Source organism: Pecten maximus, chromosome 18 (genome assembly GCF_902652985.1).
Source record: "Pecten maximus chromosome 18, xPecMax1.1, whole genome shotgun sequence".
Lineage (NCBI taxonomy): Eukaryota > Metazoa > Mollusca > Bivalvia > Pectinida > Pectinidae > Pecten > Pecten maximus.
In genome coordinates, this window is record NC_047032.1 from 17,774,935 (window position 1) to 17,801,632 (window position 26,698).

The 26,698-nt window shown below is 36.7% G+C and overlaps 1 protein-coding gene across 1 annotated transcript; it reads right to left on the reverse strand.

The window, feature by feature from the left end:
* Positions 1 to 2,236: 2,236 nt before the first annotated feature.
* On the reverse strand, positions 2,237 to 25,847 carry LOC117316783 (glycoprotein 3-alpha-L-fucosyltransferase A-like). The gene is made up of 3 exons (XM_033871551.1): positions 25,527 to 25,847; positions 5,208 to 6,454; positions 2,237 to 3,781 (listed from the first exon to the last, which is right to left on the reverse strand). Exons 2-3 carry the CDS (start codon positions 6,432 to 6,434, stop codon positions 3,725 to 3,727), a joined length of 1,284 nt encoding a protein of 427 aa, XP_033727442.1. The 5' UTR covers positions 6,435 to 6,454; positions 25,527 to 25,847; the 3' UTR covers positions 2,237 to 3,724.
* Between the last annotated feature and the right edge of the window lie 851 nt (positions 25,848 to 26,698).

Sequence of the window (26,698 nt, forward strand, 5' to 3'; positions counted from 1 at the left end):
TCTCAGTAAGATGCGAGTTGAAGTGCTTTCATCATTTAAATAACACTGATATATATTTCCACGTGGTTGATGTTTTCGGCTTTTCAGCATTAGTAACATTGCTGCTAGCGCAATGATGGCATTCTTTGATTCTTTTATAAGATATTGTCTGAATATATATATATATATATATATATATATACTGTATATATAATTGTCATAAATGCCAGAGACATTTATTTCCGGAGGGGGAATATGTAACCTGGGTATATATTATATATTCAGGTCATGTGGTCACCGGTAGGTGTAGCAATACATATATCGTGAGCATGTGAGCGTGCGATTGGCTAAACCATCCCATTCTTCTTTTCCCGCCACCTGTCCAACATTTAGCTGTACAGGTATGACTATTGCGATACCTGCCCAGGTGAATGGACATGCAACACTCGCAAGATCCCTGGTCTCTGACCGGACAATAAAAGATTGAAACCATAAATATACGTGTCATCGTACTATTGGTTACACATGTGTACAACAAGGTTCAGTGTTAGGTCCACTTTCGTTTTTAATCTACAAAATGATATATCAGAAAAAAAATGATACGTGTATCAAGGCTTTTTGTCGATGATACTTCTTTGATTATCGGCACTTGCTCATGTCATGAAATTAAACGAGTAATGAACCATGATATTGAATGTATAAATGAATGGTCCAGGAAATGGTTAGTTGCTTCTAATTCGAACAAAACAACATAATTTGCAATTAATATTTGATGATAACACTCTAATTTTTTCAGATAATCATATGCACCTAGGAAATAAATTCAGTGCTGATGCAAAATGGGATGAAGATGTTGAGAATATTTGCAAAGGTGCTGCAAAAAAATAATTGCCTTAAAACAATTGAAATTGTTGTTAAAAAGGAACATTCTATGTGAAATTTATACATGTTTTCTCCTACCTATAATGGAATACGCATGTGACCTTTGAAGTGTTATTAGAAAAAACTTCAATTGGAAGCCGCCAGAGTAGTAACGGGCTTGTCGGTATATGCAAGTAAACAATCTCTGTATTCTAGAACTGGATGGGAAACTTTAAGTACAAGACGACAGCGAAGAAAACTAACATACTTTATAAAATGTAAAACAAAATAACTCCCTCATATGATTACTTCCAGGTTTAGTAGGTGACAGATCTCCATATCCTCTAAGAAATAATAATAACTATACCGTACCTAAGTATAATCTTACTTATACTACATGTAGTTTATCGTTTATACCAGTTACCATAGTAATCTGGATTACTTCCTGAATCTACCCGAAATCATACTGCAGTTAAACGTTTCAAAAATGCAATTACCCCATATCATAATAATCCTCCGAATTTCTTTAGTAACTGTGTTCGTCGCCTGAACATTTTATTAACAAAACGTAAGTGACATGTATTTTGTGAATTTGTTTCATGTACATGTGGTTATCCATGTGAAAACTCTTTTTTATTACTTTTTCTAATGTCCAAATAACTAGACGTGAACTGTTTGATAAGCTGTTACACCTAAACACCTGTACGGCTAAACTTATAATTGTGTGGAAATGAAGAATTATCTAAAGTTGACAATAACTTCATTTCAAACTTACAGTTCAAACTTTTATTCAACTAAGTGACCGTTTGTAAGCAAAATGTTTGTGTGAACAAGTAAATCGATGTTTTTTCCTATATTACCTATATCACTCTTAAAATCTACAATGTGTTATTAATATTGTGATTGGTTCATATATATATTACGTATATCATTTACAGTTTATAACAAGCCTCTTATGCATGGCGTATGAATAAGAAACCTATAAAGTTCAGGGGTGACCCGATGAAGGATTTAAGGAATGTGTTTTTGTGGACAATGGATAAGTGACGTGTATTGGATGTGAGGCTAGAATGTACCGATGCATTTGTTTTTAATTCCTTTTAATTGAGCGTATTTAAAGATATATATTGTGTACATCGTTTATGGACCCTAATTTGTAGTATATCCTAATGTAGCAACATCCATCTTACTCTTAGATCTCGAGATCTGTCTTTCTTCCTGTCATTCTTTCTTTATAATCATTATAAGTAAACTGTGTCGCTGTCACAATCTTTGTAATATATATTTGAGATTACAAATGTATCATTTGTTGATTATTGATGGTTGATTATAACTGGCTATATTGACAGACCAGGGGAGTACCTGCGGTCTAGCAATGACAACTTGAATACCATCATGGTGGACATTTTCGAATTTTATTTGTGCAGCATTTGAACATTATTTTGGATATGTATACAAATGTATATATATATATAAGTAGAGCACCATACATATTACCTTTGTAATTCAAACAAGCGACCTTTTGCTCTCAAAACAAACTACCACTAGGCTAATGGGGAATTCCCGCTAGTCTAAGCTAGTAGGTCGACTTGAAACTCTCCACTTTTGTATCTTATGCTAGTCAAAATCACATTCAATTCTAAAATATCACAAACAACTGCCTTGACTAAGGCGTAAAGGCAAACATGAACACCAAAACATCATTACAGTCGGAGAGCGTTGTTGACATGGTGCTGTTGACAGCTACTCTATAGCCGAAACATGTCAACAACGCTCTCCATTAAATCGGACCGTTGGATGAATTTCCGTGTTGGGCTCTCACCGTTTTTACACACTTTTACGTTAAAGATACTTCTTATACGAATTTGGCAATTTGCTGTAATTTTGGTTCATTGTCCAGTGAGGAAGATTGAATTCTTGGATATTTTATAATGGATAAATAACCAATATGTAACAGAGATTGATCCACGGACCACTGATATTTCTGTCAATCCCTCCATTCATCGGCGCACACCGATTGATTCCTGTTCCACGGGTATTGATTGTCACGTGGCAATATGTCTCGCGACACTTACGTAAGTCAGGTAAATAAATTTGTGAATCTGGAAAATAAACTTCAACATTTTGTAATATGTAACGGGTATTTGTGCCCGGCCCACGTTTCTATCCAGCCGTTTATCCGTCCCTCCCCCCATCCATCGGTTTGTACACGTTTAACGTGCACCGGGGGTACAACGAAGCGGTTACCCATCCCAGAGCTGACCACGCTCGACGTTACTTAAAGACAAGACACTCAACCACATAGCCACGCAATCTAGTTATTGGACTTCATATATCCATGGACCATCACATTCCATATGAGTTTGATTTCTGTCAAGGATATTGATAGTCACGTGACTGTGGGTATCGCAAGATTAAGTAAGGTAAGCCTGGTTCATAGCTTCGTAACTATTCCATCTGCATTTCTTTCATTTCCCACGTAGAGCGGGAGTCAGTTAGAGCGAAGGCCACATAACCTGAAGGTGAAGATCTGTGGTGTGGTTCGAGGCTCCCTTACAATGTCGGTTGGCGTTTCCCGGGAAACAGAGAAACTGGCCGGTCTGTACTGCCGTGGTTGTGTCTTTGGGCACTTTATCTTTGTATTGCTCTTGGTGGCATGTGACGGGCCTCCCGTATGTCTTTTTTTTCAGTGAGGTAGTTAGTGGATCCGTACCCAATGGACTACATCAGTCGTGCACGACAATCTGGAGCAGGCCGCCTGGAGGAGACCGTCCGGAACGCATCTCCAACCGACAGGCGAATCCATGTGTCGATCGAAAATGATAAGTACGCATCCATTGCGCATGCTCAAATGATCTTCGGTCTAATGGTATCTGGCAGTGTGTCACCAGCCCCAATCAAACCAGAATCTGTCCCAGTGCCTCTTCAAAACACCAGTTATCTGAAATAACCAACAATACATAATAAATAAGAATCTCCTTCTTGTCAAGTTTAGATTGAGAATATCATTCTTTCTGATCCGCCCCTTCTCCTAATATATGCCCGGGAATGGACAGTTAAAATTCAATCTCATTTCATATTATTTAACTGAGCTTAAGGACTCATCTGAACATCGGATAAGGAAAGATAGAAAATGTCAGACGATTTCTGAATGATAATGTTATGATTAATTTTCCGTTGTTTGTACGCAGAATGCGGCTTTCTGATTGGTTAAAATTTTTATTTAATATCTGTATTAAAAAATCCGAATTTGGCATAAAAAATGTGACGTTACAATACGGCCATTGACGTTGCGTATTGATTTTGATTTGTGAAAAATAATCCCTTATAAGATCAGTTGAATTGTACACAAAAGCTCTTGTTGAGTAGCATAGCTCGTCTCGCAACTGTTCGTCAATAAATAATTAAAATATATCAATTTGTCTTATAACCCCATAGGGAGCCTAAACGCAAATATCACTACCCTAGTACAATTATAAAGTGATATGTTAATGCCTTTCAGCACTTGCACCGAAAACTTAAAGTTGGAAAACCAACGCCGACGTCGACGCCGGGGTGACAACATTAGCTCTCCCTCTTCTTCGAAGAGACGAGCTAATAAAACATGTTGTAATTTTAAAAATCAATTTCAAAAATTGATTATAAGAATTGATGTCAATTATTTTTTAGTTTCATAGGGGTATGACATAAATTGAGATCAATGCTGAATTAAATTAATTTAAGCATAGAGAGAAAATCTTACATGAGTGTTCATGTACAGTGATATTGAGTCTACGGACCTTTGATATGTCTAACAATACGGACTTAATAGTAAGTTTGGTAAGTACAATATCACATCAAAACAAATGTTAGAAATATATAAATCATACAACTTGGGAAACATATTAACAACTATCTTACTTTACAAAGCGGTCATTGACGGGAGACGTTTTTTTTTACTACAGCCACAAATGCCTGCACGTGGAGTAAAGAACATTTGACGTCACAATAATGTGTCCACAGTTAAACGACTCATTTACGAGATTTTGGAACGTGCCTTCGTTTTAATTGGATTTCAATATTGCTAGACGGCAAATGACCTCTCTTGTAGAGCAAATAAATGATCTTACACACATATACATGTATTGTTGGCTTATCAAATGAGTTCAATAATAAAATATTGGCACTAGTATGAGATTCTATTTCTCACTGTAACATAACTCATTTTTCTTAAGAAATAAGCAAAGTCAAGTAAGCATTTCCCTACAAGACAGACGGATATCATTTCAGTGGGTACATATTTCTTATTGTTCTCTCGACATGATAGTATGATGTCATTTATTCATGACGTCATAATAGCGTTATTTTAAAAGTTTTTTGATACTCACCGACCACTTATTACACGAATCCGTCCTGATCCACTTATTCGGGTCTATGATCGTCTGAGCTTCCCTTGGTGTGTGGAGCGCATCACACAGATGCTCAAACGGAAACCACATATGATGCCCACCAAAAATTTTATAATTCAACTTCCACGAGAAATACTCATTGTACAACGTATTGTTCCTATCTAACAAATTCAAATAATCTCCTAATTCTTTTGCACTGCTGAAATCGTGTATATTGATATACGACTTAGCTGGGGCTTCTATGACCTGGTCCCGCTTCCAATTAACAATTGGAACAGCATTTCTAGCTATGCTGTTCCAAAATTTTTCAGTTACGTAATCCTTGCAATTTGCATTTTCAAAAGCAATACGAAACTTATAAGTCGAATTATAGCAAATAGCATTAGGTGTTCTAGGACATGTCAAATTTCCACACTTTCCGAAAAAATCAACATCAACATATTTTTGCAGCTCTCGCATATGTCTATATCTTTGTGCATCATCCGGGCAATCACTAATTACTGCGACGACCATCTTTGATTTACCAGCACTGTAGTCATTCCCGCGATATCTTAATGACGCTTGAATTTTCTCTTCTGGTGTTAATGGAACAAAAGCCCCATATGGTCCGTGGATTGTGGAATCCTTTCGATAGGTCATTGTCCAATTAAAGACATTATTCCAAGTTAAACCCGTGTAGTGAAGATGAGGGGGTGCTTCGGCATTGTACATCACCCAAACCTGATCTTTTTTTCTGTATCCGGGTACCGTCTCCCACACCCAGAGGTCGAGGTAATGAAAAAGAATAGCGTCGGCGGACTCCAGTTCATCTCGGTTTGTTGTCACTGAACACCTGTATTTACTTTTATTCATATATTCGGCTACATTCTCCGCCCAAGAACCAATGAAAAACGTCGTCCATACTAGCAATTTCTTTGTAGTTTTATTGACAAAATGCGTTTCATTAAACTTGATTATATTGTCCTCACAGTTTGGAGTTCGACAAACAACATTGTTGAAAACAGACGATTCTGTTAGAATGGAACCGCCCCGTAAAATAGTATACAAACCGATGTAGATTAAACAGAGAACTCCAAAGGCCGTGACAAAATATCGTCGAGGTATGGGTCTCAATTTGAACGACGATAAAGAACCACGAATGTCGTTGATCAGAGTCATTGTGATGTTTTTCTCGAGTCGCCAAGGAGCTTGAAATGCAGTGACCATCCTTTATCATGCCATCATCTCTGGAAAGAGAAAATTGCAAATAAAGAATGAAGTGTAGTGAGGGGCGATAACTCATTAGAGTTATCGTTCCTTACGGAACGTAATGATAGTACGAGCTAATTCGCGATTTTTGCCGGCTATTGTAGCGATTTGGGGGTGGAAAAAATGACACATACAATTTTGATGGGCTTTTGAACCATTGTAAAACTCGGCTCCATCTAGGTCTGGATGTAACTGGTATCCCTGTGGAAATTCGTATTGATGAGATATTTTGGGTCAAACATGCCAAAATCGTCATTTTGACTAAGAGGTTCTGTTAAAACCACCCTCAAAATTCGAAAAAAAAATCCAGAAACATATACAATGCACATATACATAGATAAATGTTTCCTGAAGAAAACCGTCTGTTTAGTTTTTCGATATCTTTATCAGAACGGTCACAATATTGTATTAAAAATGGCCTATTTTTTCGACCCTCCCAGTATTTTTCCATTCGACAGGGGTATTTTGACAGCAGACGATCGCATGTTTTGATGACGTAACGCCCATCCTGAACTCGTCACGAAAGTTTGTTGTGGAAGCCGCATGTTGATTGAAGTTTACTGTCACTGCCAGTATATATTGCTATTTTCAATATCAGAGGCAATGCTCCAGGATATAGATGCTTTGTCACGATCATTGTATGTCGCTTTTCACAAACATGCATGCGAAAAATCAAACCAGCGTTCAGAATGTCAAGCAAATTCCCGAAGCCTCGTAGGCATAACGCTGACGCTACTGACGGTAAGTAAACTTGTTTGTTTAAGTTGATATAAACAAACGACGGTAGATATGCACGAAGAATAGTTCCCGTTTATTTGCTATTTACTGAAGGGATAGGCCTACTTTGTCTCCAAATTTAATTGATTTGAATTAATATTTCGATAGTCTGTGTATTTGTATAGCCTCGCCAGTGATGCTTGTTTACGTCTAAAAATACCAACGGGAATCGTGACAAATTGAATATACACAGAGCCATGTTCTCTCAGACACTAGGTTATCTCGTGAACTAGCACACCTAAGACTACTACTTTGCAACTTCTCTGATATATGAATTACTTTGTGAAAAGAGATATGAAATATAATTTTTGATTTTTACCGATCATATACTGACATAGACTTACTAGAGTCCCGCGGTGAAGGGATGCCTTACTCGGGCACGTCTGTCTTGCTACCTATACTGACAGTATATAATCGCACGAGAAAGACTAGCATTATCGATGAACATTATACAAATCACTAAAATCATATGTAGAACGCAGGCGACTTAAATATGACTAAGATTTCATTTAATTTGGAAAACTATTTAAATTAAACCATCTACACTGCAGACTGGAAACTTCCTGCATGGAATATTCAATAATGTCAGCCTGTGTGACATTTTACGATTTGATAGACCAGTTCAAACTATTCAAATTATTTGCTTCACGTTACATTATCAACAACTTTTTTTTTTGCAATTAATTCATTTTTGAAATTTTTAATGAAATAGTATCTAGTACAGGTCTATTATATTTAAATGTTTACAACTTGAAATTAAAGTCTGTAACATGCCCTTGATTGAGACTGTGCATTTGGACAGGTTAAATCATATCGTCTTTTGCATACATGTAAATAAACAAAATCAATATAGTAAATTTTCAAATTCTTTGTTTCAAATACCATACAACATATTTAAATCTTTCACTTACATACAACGAAGAGAAGTAAAATGCAAGAAAGCTGTTCTTTCAATTTTTTGCTAAGATATTGTCAATTATTATGATTGCATTAACTGAATAAGTTAAATTAAGTTAATTTTGGGTGGGAAAACATGTTATGTACAGTAGCTTATTTTAATATCTTGACTGAAAGTTCATTTCAACTTATTAGAAAAGGCATTATAGAAAATTATTTGACAATATCAGTGTTACCAGAATTCAGCTCTCACAATTTTGCAAAATATTCTTCGAAATGTCACCTGCACACACGAAAATTAGTGGATTTTCAAATATCTTTGCCTCAAATACCATACCAACATATTTAAACCTTTCGCTCGCATACACTGAAGAAAAAAATGTGCGAGAAAGCTGTTCTGACAAATTTATGCTAAAATATTGTCAATTATTATGTCAAATTAAGTTAAATTAAGTTAATTTTGGTGTGAAAACATGTTATGTTATTTCTTTTGTAATATTTTGATTTAAAATTCATTTCAACTTATTATAAATGATATATTATAGAAAATTATTTGACAAAATCAGAGTAACCAGAATTCAACCATTACAATTTTACAAAATAGTCTTCGAAATGTCATCTGCACACAGGAAAGCTATTGGATTTTCAAATATCTTTGCCTCAAATACCATACCTACATATTTAAACCTTTCGCTAGCATACACCGAAGAAAACAATGTGCAAGAAAGCTGTTCTGACAAGTTTATGTTAAAGTATAATGAATAATTATGTTATATTAAGTTAAACTCAGTTACTTTGGGCGTGAAAACATATAATATATATATTTTTTTAAATATTTTGATTTAAAATTCATTTAAACTTATTACAAATGGTAACTACTTCATTGAACAACACATGAGAGGCCCAGAACTTTGGATTGGATTGATGCAAATTGAATCAACTTACTAATCATCTAATTTAATCAAGGGAAAATAAAGTGAATTAACTTGCTCAGTTGGTCATGATATTTATTTATTATAAATTATAATGTAGTGATTATTGATATTTCTCTTTCTATTCATGATCGATCAATAATTGATCATCGATTGTTTAAGAAATTATGATGATCGATTGATCAAGAACTTTATTGTGATTCCAAACACTATAAGAAGTTGCAAACTGTTTAAATAAAACAAATGTAATAGACATTTCCTTATTTGCTTGATATGGACGACTGATGACACTGATCATGACTTTGAACTTCATGGAAATTCTCGAAATAGCATATTATTAAAATAGCTTGGGGAAAAAAACAAACAAATTTCCTTCTATCATACATACTAAAAATTTGGATTTTCCTCACGCAAGTATGAATTATTAACTTTAACTCCAAGATTGAAATTGGCGCGAGCTAATATTCCTGTAAAATCATGAAGATTTACATCTGATTGAGTTAATCCTTATATTGTGAGGAAATTGATTTAATCCCTATATTGTGAGGAAATTGTTTCAAATAAAGATATTGTCCTGTTTTAGTGATTTTTATACGCCCGACCCGACGTACATTATAATGTTATCACGTTGGCGGGTGGGCGGGCACATATGGTGTCCCGACCATAACTCTCGACCCAGGCTCTCCATACTTGACACAAATATACATCTTGATGACTCGGAGTGTCGCATACAAATATCATGCCCCTTTTCCCCGTATTTGCGGAGTTATTCCCCTTTGCTGATTTTACTTGTCCTGACCATAAATCCAATACTACTTTACCCAGGCTCTCCATACTTGACACAAATATACATCTTGATGAGCCGGAGTGTCCCATACTAAAATCATGCCCCTTACCCCCGTATTTGCGGAGTTATTCCCCATTGATGATTTTACTTGTCCGGACCATAACTCCAATACTTCCTGACCCAGGCTCTCCATACTTGACACAAATATACATGTTGATGAGCCGGAGCACTACAACCTGTGAAACTACCCCCTTCCAAGTGTCAAATATTGCGCGGGCACATGTTAAGGCCCTCCAATGGGCCCTTGTTTATTTTTATGTAAAGAATGAAGTGTAGTGAGGGGCGATAACTCATTAGAGTTATCGTTCCTTACGGAACGTAATGATAGTACGAGCTAATTCGCGATTTTTGCCGGCTATTGTAGCGATTTGGGGGTGGAAAAAATGACACATACAATTTTGATGGGCTTTTGAACCATTGTAAAACTCGGCTCCATCTAGGTCTGGATGTAACTGGTATCCCTGTGGAAATTCGTATTGATGAGATATTTTGGGTCAAACATGCCAAAATCGTCATTTTGACTAAGAGGTTCTGTTAAAACCACCCTCAAAATTCGAAAAAAAAATCCAGAAACATATACAATGCACATATACATAGATAAATGTTTCCTGAAGAAAACCGTCTGTTTAGTTTTTCGATATCTTTATCAGAACGGTCACAATATTGTATTAAAAATGGCCTATTTTTTCGACCCTCCCAGTATTTTTCCATTCGACAGGGGTATTTTGACAGCAGACGATCGCATGTTTTGATGACGTAACGCCCATCCTGAACTCGTCACGAAAGTTTGTTGTGGAAGCCGCATGTTGATTGAAGTTTACTGTCACTGCCAGTATATATTGCTATTTTCAATATCAGAGGCAATGCTCCAGGATATAGATGCTTTGTCACGATCATTGTATGTCGCTTTTCACAAACATGCATGCGAAAAATCAAACCAGCGTTCAGAATGTCAAGCAAATTCCCGAAGCCTCGTAGGCATAACGCTGACGCTACTGACGGTAAGTAAACTTGTTTGTTTAAGTTGATATAAACAAACGACGGTAGATATGCACGAAGAATAGTTCCCGTTTATTTGCTATTTACTGAAGGGATAGGCCTACTTTGTCTCCAAATTTAATTGATTTGAATTAATATTTCGATAGTCTGTGTATTTGTATAGCCTCGCCAGTGATGCTTGTTTACGTCTAAAAATACCAACGGGAATCGTGACAAATTGAATATACACAGAGCCATGTTCTCTCAGACACTAGGTTATCTCGTGAACTAGCACACCTAAGACTACTACTTTGCAACTTCTCTGATATATGAATTACTTTGTGAAAAGAGATATGAAATATAATTTTTGATTTTTACCGATCATATACTGACATAGACTTACTAGAGTCCCGCGGTGAAGGGATGCCTTACTCGGGCACGTCTGTCTTGCTACCTATACTGACAGTATATAATCGCACGAGAAAGACTAGCATTATCGATGAACATTATACAAATCACTAAAATCATATGTAGAACGCAGGCGACTTAAATATGACTAAGATTTCATTTAATTTGGAAAACTATTTAAATTAAACCATCTACACTGCAGACTGGAAACTTCCTGCATGGAATATTCAATAATGTCAGCCTGTGTGACATTTTACGATTTGATAGACCAGTTCAAACTATTCAAATTATTTGCTTCACGTTACATTATCAACAACTTTTTTTTTTGCAATTAATTCATTTTTGAAATTTTTAATGAAATAGTATCTAGTACAGGTCTATTATATTTAAATGTTTACAACTTGAAATTAAAGTCTGTAACATGCCCTTGATTGAGACTGTGCATTTGGACAGGTTAAATCATATCGTCTTTTGCATACATGTAAATAAACAAAATCAATATAGTAAATTTTCAAATTCTTTGTTTCAAATACCATACAACATATTTAAATCTTTCACTTACATACAACGAAGAGAAGTAAAATGCAAGAAAGCTGTTCTTTCAATTTTTTGCTAAGATATTGTCAATTATTATGATTGCATTAACTGAATAAGTTAAATTAAGTTAATTTTGGGTGGGAAAACATGTTATGTACAGTAGCTTATTTTAATATCTTGACTGAAAGTTCATTTCAACTTATTAGAAAAGGCATTATAGAAAATTATTTGACAATATCAGTGTTACCAGAATTCAGCTCTCACAATTTTGCAAAATATTCTTCGAAATGTCACCTGCACACACGAAAATTAGTGGATTTTCAAATATCTTTGCCTCAAATACCATACCAACATATTTAAACCTTTCGCTTGCATACACTGAAGAAAAAAATGTGCGAGAAAGCTGTTCTGACAAATTTATGCTAAAATATTGTCAATTATTATGTCAAATTAAGTTAAATTAAGTTAATTTTGGTGTGAAAACATGTTATGTTATTTCTTTTGTAATATTTTGATTTAAAATTCATTTCAACTTATTATAAATGATATATTATAGAAAATTATTTGACAAAATCAGAGTAACCAGAATTCAACCATTACAATTTTACAAAATAGTCTTCGAAATGTCATCTGCACACAGGAAAGCTATTGGATTTTCAAATATCTTTGCCTCAAATACCATACCTACATATTTAAACCTTTCGCTCGCATACACCGAAGAAAACAATGTGCAAGAAAGCTGTTCTGACAAGTTTATGTTAAAGTATAATGAATAATTATGTTATATTAAGTTAAACTCAGTTACTTTGGGCGTGAAAACATATAATATATATATTTTTTTAAATATTTTGATTTAAAATTCATTTAAACTTATTACAAATGGTAACTACTTCATTGAACAACACATGAGAGGCCCAGAACTTTGGATTGGATTGATGCAAATTGAATCAACTTACTAATCATCTAATTTAATCAAGGGAAAATAAAGTGAATTAACTTGCTCAGTTGGTCATGATATTTATTTATTATAAATTATAATGTAGTGATTATTGATATTTCTCTTTCTATTCATGATCGATCAATAATTGATCATCGATTGTTTAAGAAATTATGATGATCGATTGATCAAGAACTTTATTGTGATTCCAAACACTATAAGAAGTTGCAAACTGTTTAAATAAAACAAATGTAATAGACATTTCCTTATTTGCTTGATATGGACGACTGATGACACTGCATGATCATGACTTTGAACTTCATGGAAATTCTCGAAATAGCATATTATTAAAATAGCTTGGGGAAAAAAACAAACAAATTTCCTTCTATCATACATACTAAAAATTTGGATTTTCCTCACGCAAGTATGAATTATTAACTTTAACTCCAAGATTGAAATTGGCGCGAGCTAATATTCCTGTAAAATCATGAAGATTTACATCTGATTGAGTTAATCCTTATATTGTGAGGAAATTGATTTAATCCCTATATTGTGAGGAAATTGTTTCAAATAAAGATATTGTCCTGTTTTAGTGATTTTTATACGCCCGACCCGACGTACATTATAATGTTATCACGTTGGCGGGTGGGCGGGCACATATGGTGTCCCGACCATAACTCTCGACCCAGGCTCTCCATACTTGACACAAATATACATCTTGATGACTCGGAGTGTCGCATACAAATATCATGCCCCTTTTCCCCGTATTTGCGGAGTTATTCCCCTTTGCTGATTTTACTTGTCCTGACCATAAATCCAATACTACTTTACCCAGGCTCTCCATACTTGACACAAATATACATCTTGATGAGCCGGAGTGTCCCATACTAAAATCATGCCCCTTACCCCCGTATTTGCGGAGTTATTCCCCATTGATGATTTTACTTGTCCGGACCATAACTCCAATACTTCCTGACCCAGGCTCTCCATACTTGACACAAATATACATGTTGATGAGCCGGAGCACTACAACCTGTGAAACTACCCCCTTCCAAGTGTCAAATATTGCGCGGGCACATGTTAAGGCCCTCCAATGGGCCCTTGTTTATTTTTATGTACATCATGGGAAATCAGTCACTTTCGTAACCTGATTTTCTCATTTTAACAAAATCGCTGCCATCAACTGAGCTCTGCTTGGTTCAAATTTAGATATTGTCCGATTTTGATGAAATTTGATATGTAGGAACATCATTGAACACTGGTCGCTCTCGTAGCCTCACTTTCACATTTAAACAAAATGGTCACCAATTTCTGGCCTCTGATTGGTCGAAATGTATATAATGTTCAATTTCAATTAGATTTGATATATGGGAACTGCAAATTCAACTTAATTGATGGGTTTTGTTGCCTTTACGAACAACAGTCTTTTTTCAGTCCCATTTCTAGCAATCAGGAGAGCTCTAGATAACAAGGTCAAATTGTAATTGTAATTCTAATTCACTGTAAAGTATTCACAAATTTATTTATAGCTAATATGCAGCCTTGCTTCACTGTAAACGTTTGATGTATGTTCAGGAGAGGGCCTCGATAAGTTTGAAAACTTGTGCCCAAATCCTATTTGTCACTATAATTATGAACCATTTAAATGTTTAAACCAACAAAAACAAGTATTTTTATTGGTCGAAACTTAGATATTGAGCGATTTTGACAAATCATGCTCACACAGAGTTATCGCCCCTTACTACACTTCATTCCATCTGTGACATCCTTCAGGTGTCACCCTCTAGTATATTGATTAAGTAAAAAAATCAAAACGACATGTAATATTTCTTTTAATGATAAATGTATGAACCTAGTTGTTCAAACGTTAAGTGGTTAAACATTAAACGGTAAAATAAAGATTCTTGTCGGGATGTATTGTCCTCGCAACAGTTAAAACTCCTTCCGTATCGTAATTCTGGTTCAGGGTTCCATATACACAGATGCTCGTAAGAGGCGACTAAATTTGGGATCTTATCGTTCCACCTCTTCCTAAAAAAAATCTCTGTCACGTATCTCCCTTCAAACCGCCTCACTCTCGGCCTTTATTTGAGCGTTCGCCCCTGTGAGGACGGCTTTGGGTTCGAGACATGCTATTCCAGCATAGCACCAAAGCATTTTTGGGAATGGGACGACTGGATCGCCTGTTGTCAGTATACTATGACTGGGTGGGGTGTCCTGTTAGATAATATCACTATACAGTCGATATCAGTTTCGTGCCTTCCGAAGGAGACAACAACGAGTCAATCGCAACATCTCGGGGAAATTTCCGGCAACACTCGGAAATCAATTTCCGAGTGTTGCCGGAAATTTCCCCGAGATGTTGCGATTGAACAACGAATATAACTCATCGATATTTACGCCTCACCGTTCGTCTGAGACTACTATTGACGTATAATCTACGTATACACTTCATCTACTAGAAAGGGTGGTCTGGCCTCCCGATCCACAGATACTGGAAAGGAACTTATTTTAGCGTGTTCAAATTTTAGCGCAAAAGCTAATTAAAACGGATTAACGCAATAATAAAATAGCGAACCGGCAATGCCACATACAACACTGTAGATAAACTACCATGATCATGCCATTCAGAACAATTAAGGTAAAGTGCCTTGCCCAAGGACATAGCCACGGCAGCACGGACTGGTCAGTCTCTCAGCTCCACGAGAAACAAAGATCTTCACATGAGATTACGTGGCAGGCGCTCTGATCGACAGAGCTATTACGGCCCCATCGTACATCGAACGAGATTGTGTTTCAGGGTTTCAAGGTAAATGATAAGCTCATTATTTCTATTTATAGAAATTATTGTTATCAAACATACATGTATCACGAAATATACACTGATACTCAATAAAATTTTATAATATTGTCAATCACATTCAAATATGAATATTTGTTAAAGAAATTATACAATACAATATACAGAATGTACAATTTACAAAAGCTCGACTTCGTTTATTATGATATTCCAAAATATTTGAGTAAATATTACATATATTATAAATACGTAGCTGCCTGTATGTAAACTCTAGATACATGTACTGGAATATACTTGTTTACACCCTGGCATTGTTGAAAGAACAAAGAAATGTTTATTTATTGCCTTAATTCATAGACCATGTTGAACAAAGCTTGTCTGCACATTCTTTGGCAATTTAACCCCTCGTTATAGAAATATCGAGCGCAATATGAGATATTGTGCAATTTGTAAATCGACTACAGAAGTAGAAGACGAATACCATTTTCTATTGATATGTGATATGTGCAGCCACTTAAAAAGGCCAATATTATACAATTATGGACTTTTTACTTGGTTAATATCAGAGCATATTAACCAAGTAAAAAGTCCATAACTGTTTTATTATATAATCAAAGTATATATGATGAAATGATAAACGTATTCAACTCAAAGTCCAAGGTCTCAACGTCCTCTGCCACGTTCTTTTCTTTAAATATTCCTTAAGTTTTTTTACAGCCGGGTCTGTCGCTCTTCTTGTGTTTATGGAATCCTTTTCTGTCATTAACTTGTTAATGTTCTCATCGTTTAGAGACGCAAACCGTATTTGTTTAGGACTCGAATCCGGCGAAACAGCAGACGCAGCCGTTTCCTATGCGTTGCTATGGTATTACGTAACTTCCGGTAGGGTATTTCCAGAATCTATTTTTAGCGGAGGTGTTATTAACTGGTTTTTTGATATTAACTGGTTTTGCTTTAGAAACCAGTTAATATCGCTATTTATCAAAAGTCACGTGTTGGCGATTTAGCCAATGAGAATATGGATAAATACACATTATATAATAAATCAGAATATACTATTGGCAAAAACTGTCAATGTTTGAATTATAAAGTTATTGCATGTCAATAAAAACAAGGAATTAAGCCGTCTCGTCAAAATAATACAAGAGCTGTACTTTTCTTAACTCGTACTCCACTTTTGTCTCGCTGTTCCACATCCTTATTACATTGTAGGCATTGTATGTGATATGTGACATTTGATATGTGGTTTGTAAAATGTAATACTGTATGTAATATGTGACTTTTGATATGTTATATGTAAAATGTAATATATAACAGGTAATATGACATTTGATATGTTATATATGTGATATGTTACATATTACATATTTTTAGTATATGATATATGTGATGTTATATGTAAAACGTAATATGTAATGTATTATGCGATATGTGATGGTATGTAAAATGTACTCATGGGTCGTAAGGCCAACAGTCCATAAATTGATTTGAAATGAATTGTCTAATCCAAATCTCCAAGTATTGCCCTACCAGTATGATATTTATTATGGTGTTCCGTTAGGGCCAAATATCCAATATCGCTCCTTCGCTCCGTCGACAAAAACGCGAAGGAGCGAAAACACGACGGCGAAGGAACGAAGGAGCGAAAAAGCGAATGAGCGAAATTCCATCGCTCCTTCGTCATCGTGTTTTCGCTCCTTCGCCATTGTATTTTCGCTCCTTCGCCATCGTATTTTCGCTCCTTCGCCATCGTGTTTTCGCTCCTTCGAGTTTAGGTCGAAGGAGCGAAGGAGCGGTATGGGAAATTTGGCCCTAACGGAACACCATAGATATTGCTCAGCTCCATTCGTGCAGTGACTTAATTATGGCGAACGGCGTGATCATGCACGGTATACACAATAAAGGAGAACAATAGAGTTAAACAATAAAGGGCATTGTAGTTATAAACGTAGGCACCTGACAAAAGGGACGATTCACTAAATAAATAAAAAGGCTCCTTTGTGAGTTTAGATAATATTTTTACACACTAGTTGTAGCGGTACAACCTTGCCTGACTGTGTAGGCTTGGTTTGGTATAATAGTGTTTAACATCCTGTCAACATTTACGGTAATTTAAGGACGGCCTCCCCTGTGTGGGTATGGTTTGTTTAATATTGTTTAACATCCTAACAACATCTATACGGTTGTAAGGTTCAGTATTGTTTTACATCCTATCAACAGCTGAAGTCTTTTAAGGGCGGCATCCCGTGTGCGAGAAACAAGAAATAACTTTTAAAAAGATAAACGGCATAGTTTTAATGCTGGTGGTTATAATGTAAAACTGCTAGTGAACTAAGTTAACGAACACATGCGTTTCAGCACGGATAACAAAATTATATCAGTTTGAATCATTTTTGGTGATAATAAAATTGCATTTGAATCAGGAATATAATTTTATCAATGTGCCATTTGAAAAGATACATCCACTTATTCAACCTGCATTCAATCCTAACTTTGTTTCGTTTTTAACTGCATATCTGCATTTTGCATGTGTAACAGAGCGCATGATTAATTAAATTTAAATCACTGCCTCCGCTAGGGATCGAACCTGGACCTCTGGCTTACTGGTCTTATGCTCAACCGATCGAGCTAAAGAGAAGATCTCTCTAGCCGAGCGGTATTTTGCGGCTAGTATTTACCAGGGTTACATACTCCCCCTCCAGGAAAGAACTCGTCCTCGAGTTTCCAGGGGTAACAGCGATGATTTCGCAAGCAGCGATGAATATCATTCCCGAGTCCCTACATGGGCGCAATTTGTAACAGAGCGCATGATTAATTAAATTTAAATCACTGTCTCCGCTAGAGATCGAACCCGGGACCTCTGGCTTACTAGTCTTACGCTCAACCGATCGAGCTAAAGAGAAGATCTCTCTAGCCGAGCGGTATATTGCGGCTAGTATTTCTCAGGGTTACACATGTACCGCTACATTGACCAATCACATACTTCATCTTGACCAGTAACGCCACCTGTCGCGTCATATCCGGGGCCAAAAGAATATTATACGGCTATTCCGAAAAAAAACATCCTTGTATAGACGCTGGTACACTGCATGTCTCGGCGAGACACTGGTATTTCTCGGCCTGACACTGGTATGTCTCGGCAAGACACTGGTATGACTCGGTCAGACACTGGTATGTCTCGGCCAGACACTGGTATGTCTCGACCAAAGACTGGTATGTCTCGGCCAGACACTGGTATGTCTCGGCCTGACACTGGTATGTCTCAGCCAGACACATGTTTGTCTCGGCCAGACACTGGTATATTTCGGCAAGACAATGATTTGTCTCGACCAGACACTGGCATGTCTCGGCCAGACACTGGTATGTTTCGACCAAAGACTGGTATGACTCGGCCATACACTTGCCTTGTTGTCTCGGCCATACACTTGCTTGTCTCGGCCAGACACTGGTATGTCTCGGTCAGACACTGGTATGACTCGGCCATACACTTGCTTGTCTCGGCCAGACACTGGTATGTCTCGGCCAGACTCTGGTATGTCTCGGTCAGACACTATAATGTCTCGGCCAGACACTGGTATGACTCGGCCAGACACTGGTATGTCTCGGTCAGACACTGGTATGACTCGGCCATACACTATAATGTCTCGGCCAGACACTGGTATGACTCGGCCAGACACTGGTATGTCTCGGCCAGACACTGGTATGACTCGGCCAGACACTGGTATGTCTCGGTCAGACACTGGTATGACTCGGCCATACACTATAATGTCTCGGCCAGGGTATAAGGCTCAAAATCTTCTTGTAAATCATTGAAATGTAAGTCAGAGCGAATATTAAATGGATACAACAAATCAAAAACTTTGAATTGATAAGAACACAGTTTGGTATATACAGGGTCCATATATGTGTGTAAAAAAATAGTATTATACCATTTCCATAGTTTCATAATAAATTGCAAAGTACATCTAATGAATTATATATGTATTGTGTAGATTTTGATTCCTCTTGACAAGTATGATCATCCATAGTTCGAGCAAACGAACGTGTCGTATAAACAATTGTATAGAGATAGTGTGTTTATGCTCAGTCAAGGGTGACGAGCGTTCACATTTCTTTTACCGTATCGCTGTACAGCACGTACGAGTTGTAGAAAGTAGATATTGAATGCTTAAAATAAGATATAAATCATGAAATATATCATATATTTACCATTTAATTTATGGGGATATTGATTTGTGTATGCACTACCACGTGTAGGACAAAATATCAGTAGATTAAAAAGAAAGAAAGAAAGAAAGAAAAATGGAAACAAACAAACAAAAATCCTCCATGTACAGAATATGACTATAGACATGCCCTGTGCTCCGAGCCTTGACGGAAATGACTGCGATTGACCTAATTTGACAGAACAAGTTGTCTAACTGAATAAACACGTGTTGTCAGTTAAGCCCAAAATTCATTTAAATATAAATACGTTTTCAAAATTTTCTTCTTAACATGTGATTTTGTGTTTAAACAAGTTAAGGTTACAGTTTTTTTTTTCAATTTTAAACATTCAATTTCATTTTTAAGACATTGTTAATTCTCTTTGTATAATAAAGCTATCAATGCTTTGGGGAAGCGGAGTTAACTAGTCGATAGGAATCTGTAAATATTTAAACTACACAAAAGCTTGATCGATTTGTAGTGTTGAGTGTTTGCACAATGACACGTGAATCTCACATGGTAAACTGTTGAAAGCCTTCGAGCGTTTGTCCAACGATAGTTCGCCATTACTAATATAGGCCATACACTGTGTGTTAAATAATTCTTTTAACATATTATGTGAATGCCGAGGAATCTAACTTGTATACGTAATAGAAGGAACCTCTGTAACATAACTACAATACAAAGTTGCATATCATGTACAATTCGAATAGGTTGTTCTTAAGGTTTTAAATATATAGGGGCTGTTGACAACAACAAAAAACAAAAACAAACAAAAAAAAGGGGGGGGGGGAGGAAAAGGATGAATAATCTACCATAAATAAAAATACAGATTTAATTAGTTCCATTAAAATCATGAGTGTGAAGAGCATTTAACGGTACTAATATTTTTTTCTGTCATGTGCTAGATTTTAAGATCTGGTGTCAGTAACACTGTATTAGGAGTGGGAAAATGCACGCCCAGACAAGGGGTTCGAACTCGGGACCTCCGAACACTAGCCGGATGCTCTACCGATTGAGCTACATGTACCTGGTCGCCGATGATCGACCCGGTCCAGTTCCGCTACACTCTTCCCTCCCTTTATTAAGTCTTCGACCCTGAAGACTTCACAACTCCCAACCCAGGTTCGGGTATTCCCTTGTCAAGTATTCACCTCACTTGAAACAAAGTTTGGTCATGGCACCTAATGTAGTAGGAGTGGGGGAAATGCAAGGTCAGACAGGGGTTCGAACCCGGGACCTCCGAATACTAGCCGGATACTCTACCGATTGAGCTACCTGGTCGCCGATGATCGACCCGGTCCACTTCCCTCTCTTTTTCGACCCGGGGGCGGGGGGCACAACAGGGGCCGCGGTGGCCGAGTGGTGAAGGTGTCCCGACACTTTATATCTAGCCCTCCACCTCTGGGTTGCAAGTTCGAAACCATCGTGGGGCAGTTGCCAGGTACTGACCGTAGGCCGGTGGTTTTTCTCCGGGTACTCCGGCTTTCCTCCATCTCCAAACCTGGCACGTCCTTAAATGACCCTGGCTGTTAATAGGACGTTAAGCATGCAAAAACAAACCAAACCAAATCCGCTACAACACTATGATGATCGACACCGGATATTGCGACCACTAAAATCGATTCTTGTTTTGCTATAGTACAACGCTCGAGTTGTCAACTGTGGATCGAACTGGGAAAATCGTTTACGCATCAGATAGAAAAGGCGACTTAGAATGTGTCAAAAATCCCACTGCAATCTTTTAAATTTTGTTCATCCTTATTTGATAAAACTAGAATTCGTGATTCTACCAATATACATACTTTAGAAACATTGGATATAAAATGTTTGACAATCTATATATTTCAATTTCTCTTTTGTACATTTTCCATTTCTTGATAGAAACACCCATGCTTCTGCAACGCATAGTATTTTTATTCTACAGGTGATTCGATATCCAAGAGCTTGTTCCTAATATCAGGATTACGCTGATCGCTTTCAACTGCTGATAAAAGAAAATAATCTATAAAGCAGGGTTTTGAGAGGTGCAAATCGATGAAAGACGAATGAAAATGCTTGACATAATGATATCATTGCGAAAAATGGATCCGTTCCGACTGCGCCGATTCATATTTTGGAAACATGACATTACCTTGTTTTGGCTGACATTTACATGGCGGATGTCGTGTATAAAACAGAACATTTCTTATCCTATCGGAACACATTGTCTTATTCCCCATGTACTTTTGTAAGTACCTTTGTGTACACCCATCGTTTGATATGACTTCAGCCAGACTTGGCCTGAATGTGTATGGCAGGTGTCGTCGAGGAAACAGAAGTCACTTACCCTGTCAGAACACCTACTCATATTGTCCTGGTATTTTTTTCAGCTCTCTCCGTTATCTATAAGAAAATCTTAGTACTTTGCCTTCGTTTAATAGAGTTAGAACTACGGTTTTGTTAATATGTCGGTATTCTCTGTTGTTTTTGCATCTGTTTATCGATTTTGAGCCAGGCTGACATTTCAGACAATGCGTTGGTATTGTTGTTAGAAAAGAGTTGTAATAAACAAATAATTTATTTTAGAATCTACACCCTAATACCGTTACAAACAGGATAACATGTTGAAGGAAAGACAATTTAGGTGGGGTGAGTCACCCGGATGTGGGAATTTATTGAGAAAACAATGTTTAATGTAATTAACCAAATTAATATCAATATATAACGTGTCCTGAAATGATGAAGTTGCTGCGTTTTTTTGTGTTTTTTTTTATAGTTTTATCATTTACATGCAATAGGAATATATCAGTTATTTTTAGATTTCATGACCTTTTATCGTTTCAGTAAGAGTTTAATGTGCTTTCCCTCTGTGGATGCCTTTGTAGACTGGCGTTGTTTGGCCCTAAATGCCGCAAATTGTCGATATTCTTTGAAATAAAACAAAATAATACAACACTACAAAACAATGCAATACAATAGCATTCTTATGCTGACCTAGGCCACCCATATAGCCAAATGAAATAATCTGGTATAATTACATGTACATGTATTATTGACGACGACGATGATAAATAATTGATTGATGAACTATTACATAATGTTATTTAGCTGTTTTTTCACTGTCTGTATTCTGTGTACGCCATGGTGAGTTTTGCGTCATTATTGTATTTTGACTGATTGGCTAATGGGACAAAGGTAATCAATTAATTAGATTGAATTGAGCTAAACAAAAGCAAAATATCGCGTGACCTACAGCATATTGTGATTCCCATAGTAACGAAATATATTGCCATATTGGCGCGGTGTGCACGGATTGCGAAACTATGCTTACACTGAATGTGAAGTCAATCGATACCGTGTGAAATAAAATAAAATTGACAAAAAAAAGGGAATTTTACACTACGTTTCTATGTATTTCTCATGTCAACAACACTGAAATTCGATTATATTTTACTTTGAACGGATATGGAAATATCCCTTACAACTAATAAAACATAGTTTAAACGTTCAAGGTTTTTGACATCTGGTTTTTTTTTTTTTTGAAAACTGTCGATTATAAGAAGAAAGATGTCAATATGCCCATACACTAACCATTAATCATTGTACCCAGAGAACGAGTCGGCTCCTGGAGTCGGCTGTGTAGAGAGTGAACTTAACTCCTGGTAGTATCGGCTGTGTAGAGAGCGGAAGTGAACGTAACTCCAGGTAGTTCGGCTGTGTAGAGAGCGGAAGTGAACGTAACTCCTGGAGTATCGGCTGTGTAAAGAGCGGAAGTGAACGTAACTCCTGGAGTATCGGCTGTGTAGAGAGCGAAAGTGAACGTAACTCCTGGAGTATCGGCTGTGTAGAGAGCGGAAGTGAACGTAACTCCTGGAGTATCGGCTGTGTAGAGAGCGGAAGTGAACGTAACTCCTGGAGTATCGGCTGTGTAGAGAGCGGAAGTGAACGTAACTCCTGGAGTATCGGCTGTGTAGAGAGCGGAAGTGAACGTAACTCCTGGAGTATCGGCTGTGTAGAGAGCGGAAGTGAACGTAACTCCAGGTAGTTCGGCTGTGTAGAGAGCGGAAATGAACGTAACTCCTGGAGTATCGGCCGTGTAGAGAGCGGAAGTGAACGTAACTCCTGGAGTATCGGCTGTGTAGAGAGCGGAAGTGAACTTTACTCCTGGAGTATCGGCTGTGTAGAGAGCGGAAGTGAACGTAACTCCTGGAGTATCGGCTGTGTAGAGAGCGGAAGTGAACTTTACTCCCGGAGTATCGGCTGTGTAGAGAGCGGAAGTGAACTTTACTCCCGGAGTATCGGCTGTGTAGAGAGTTGAAGTGAACACTTGGATTATCGAATGTGTACAGAACGGAAGTGAACATAGCCCCATGAATTGTCGGCTGTGAGAGCAGAAATGATCGCATAAAACGATATATTTTATAAACAGTGTATGCACAAAGCCTATGAAATGGTGAAAGCATGATATAATTGATTGATTGATAAGTTATGTATGCACTGTCGTTACAAAGTTTGTCTTTTCAATTCGTGCGTTCTGCAACTACAATAGTAATCTTTTTTTAATTGCCATATGTGAATATGACAGATTTTCTAGTTATGCTAGAAAACCTAGTCCTTGGATAAATTATAAGCTTAATGAAGTATGTAGTTAAAAAAAAGCATAGCATAATGAAAGCTATGCCATTATAATCGGCAGGACAACACTCAATCAACGCTGTTATTTCAGGATTTAGAATAATGATAATAGACAAAATAAGACCGCCAGACCATGGACTTGTTTTACGATACGGACAAACTGTTAATCAGTCTATAGCTTGGTGGTGACCCCGGTAACAACTACACATGTACACCTATAGGATTAGTAATGCGTCAATGATCCCGTTTAATGGGTACTTAAATTTTAAACCAATGCCGTTTTTACATTATGTTTTACAAGTCTATACTTATATACATGATGTACTTACTCTGGTAGTAAAGACCACAGGCGTCTGCTTCTGGTTGGTACAATAGAAAAAATAGTATCCTCTACTCCTACTATATCTAGATTATCTACTAATACTTCTAAACAGATTTTCATACTAATGTTAATTACATTTAAAACCCTCAGGTTGGAATTGATTTAATTAGAGTCAGTACAGCCATTTTCATTATTTAGTAGTACCACACAATATTCATTTTCGTATTTTTAAAGTGAGTATTTTGGTTTGTTTAAACTTATAAGGGCATGACTTTAACTATGTGCCACACGAGATCCCCATTCATTCTGTACACGCTAGGGAATGGTCGACCCAGTTCCTGACCACTCTGTGATATCGTGTTTCGTTTAAACAGCGTAAGAAGATCCATATATATATGGTCGAGGCGGACGTGAACAAAACCAACAATATTTCATTTAGCTGTACAAGTACACAGGACAATAAATTTGTATTTCTTAGTTAGATACGTCCCTGCTAAAACGCCAATAAAATTACATAGACTAGCTTATAAAAGGTCTCTGGCTACTTATTTGTTCATGTACCTCCTAGTGACGAAACCGAAAACATTGTATGCGTTGGATCCTAACAAATTCCGGTGCCAGGACAGTATATACCTGTATAACCTATATATCTACATCTCTGGTATATTCGATATTCACATGTTTAGATCGTGCTTTTTGAAACAAATCACATAATTACGTATTAATATTTTGATATAAATATTTTGTGCTATTGCCAGAATGTATGAAATTTAATACAATGAAATGACTTACCTTTTTAGGCACTTTCTGTAAAATCCATTTTAGGGCTATCCACTCGATACATCAGAGCACACGCGCGCCTCAAACACACCTTAGTTACGCGATATATTTCTCAGGCAAGGAATTCATGAACGTGACTCCATTGATGCCACGCTTGCTCTACTGGCGACACTCGCGTGTGGCTATATATAGATTTCACTGTTAACCGTGTCATGGGTGGGCGACCTGAATTAAAACCTGTCGATTCCTGTCGATTAGTTACGCAGGCCGTCATTGAACGATCACAATGCATTTTAAGGCATCGCTATATGTAGTAATTTGTCAATGTAAGTCAAATGGTTCGGATTTATGATAACCTGTTACTGATTTTAAGCTTCCGATACAACGAGTTGAACTGTTAAATATGTACAACGACAGTACTGACACAATGGATTGTCAATCAATTTCAATTTCAATTTCTTTATTAACTGTGGGCCATATTGTCCATTAGTACATATTATAATATACAAAATCGTAATATAGGTGAACAGCAATACAAATTACAAAGTGGAGAACGAGTTAAGAGTTTGTACATATAGCCAGGATCTTAATGGCTTCGAAAATAAGATTTGCATGATGCAATTCACTGACATAAGTTACACTCAATAACTGATATTAAATATAAAAGTCTATACAATTAGTCAAATCATGTACTAATGGTTACATATAATATTGATATAATAACAGTATATTAAAAGCTATATATTTGATCCAAATGAAATACTTAGATCCAACGGTGAGGGAGATGCGAGAGTGGTTGGGGATACCCCTACCAGAAACTCGCACATCCCCCGTTGAGATCAGGCAGATCTGATTGTATGGTGAAATACTTATGTGTATCAAGTTAAAATATATGGAGCGAATGTAGGGGGGGAAATGAACAAGTTAAAGACATGCGGCTCGAATCTTATTAGCTTCGAAAATAAATTTGCCTAAACGAGTTAGCTCTTTGATATTATTTACAGTATCAATTTAAACATTGAAGTTTTCTGCAAGTAATATTTTTTAATGAAACGACGTCTTAAGTTATAGTACATGTTACATTTCAATATAAAATGGTATTCATCCTCTACTTCAGTCGTTGACTTACAAAATATACAATATCTCTTATGTCAATCAATACTCTTGTAGCGGCCGGTTTCGAT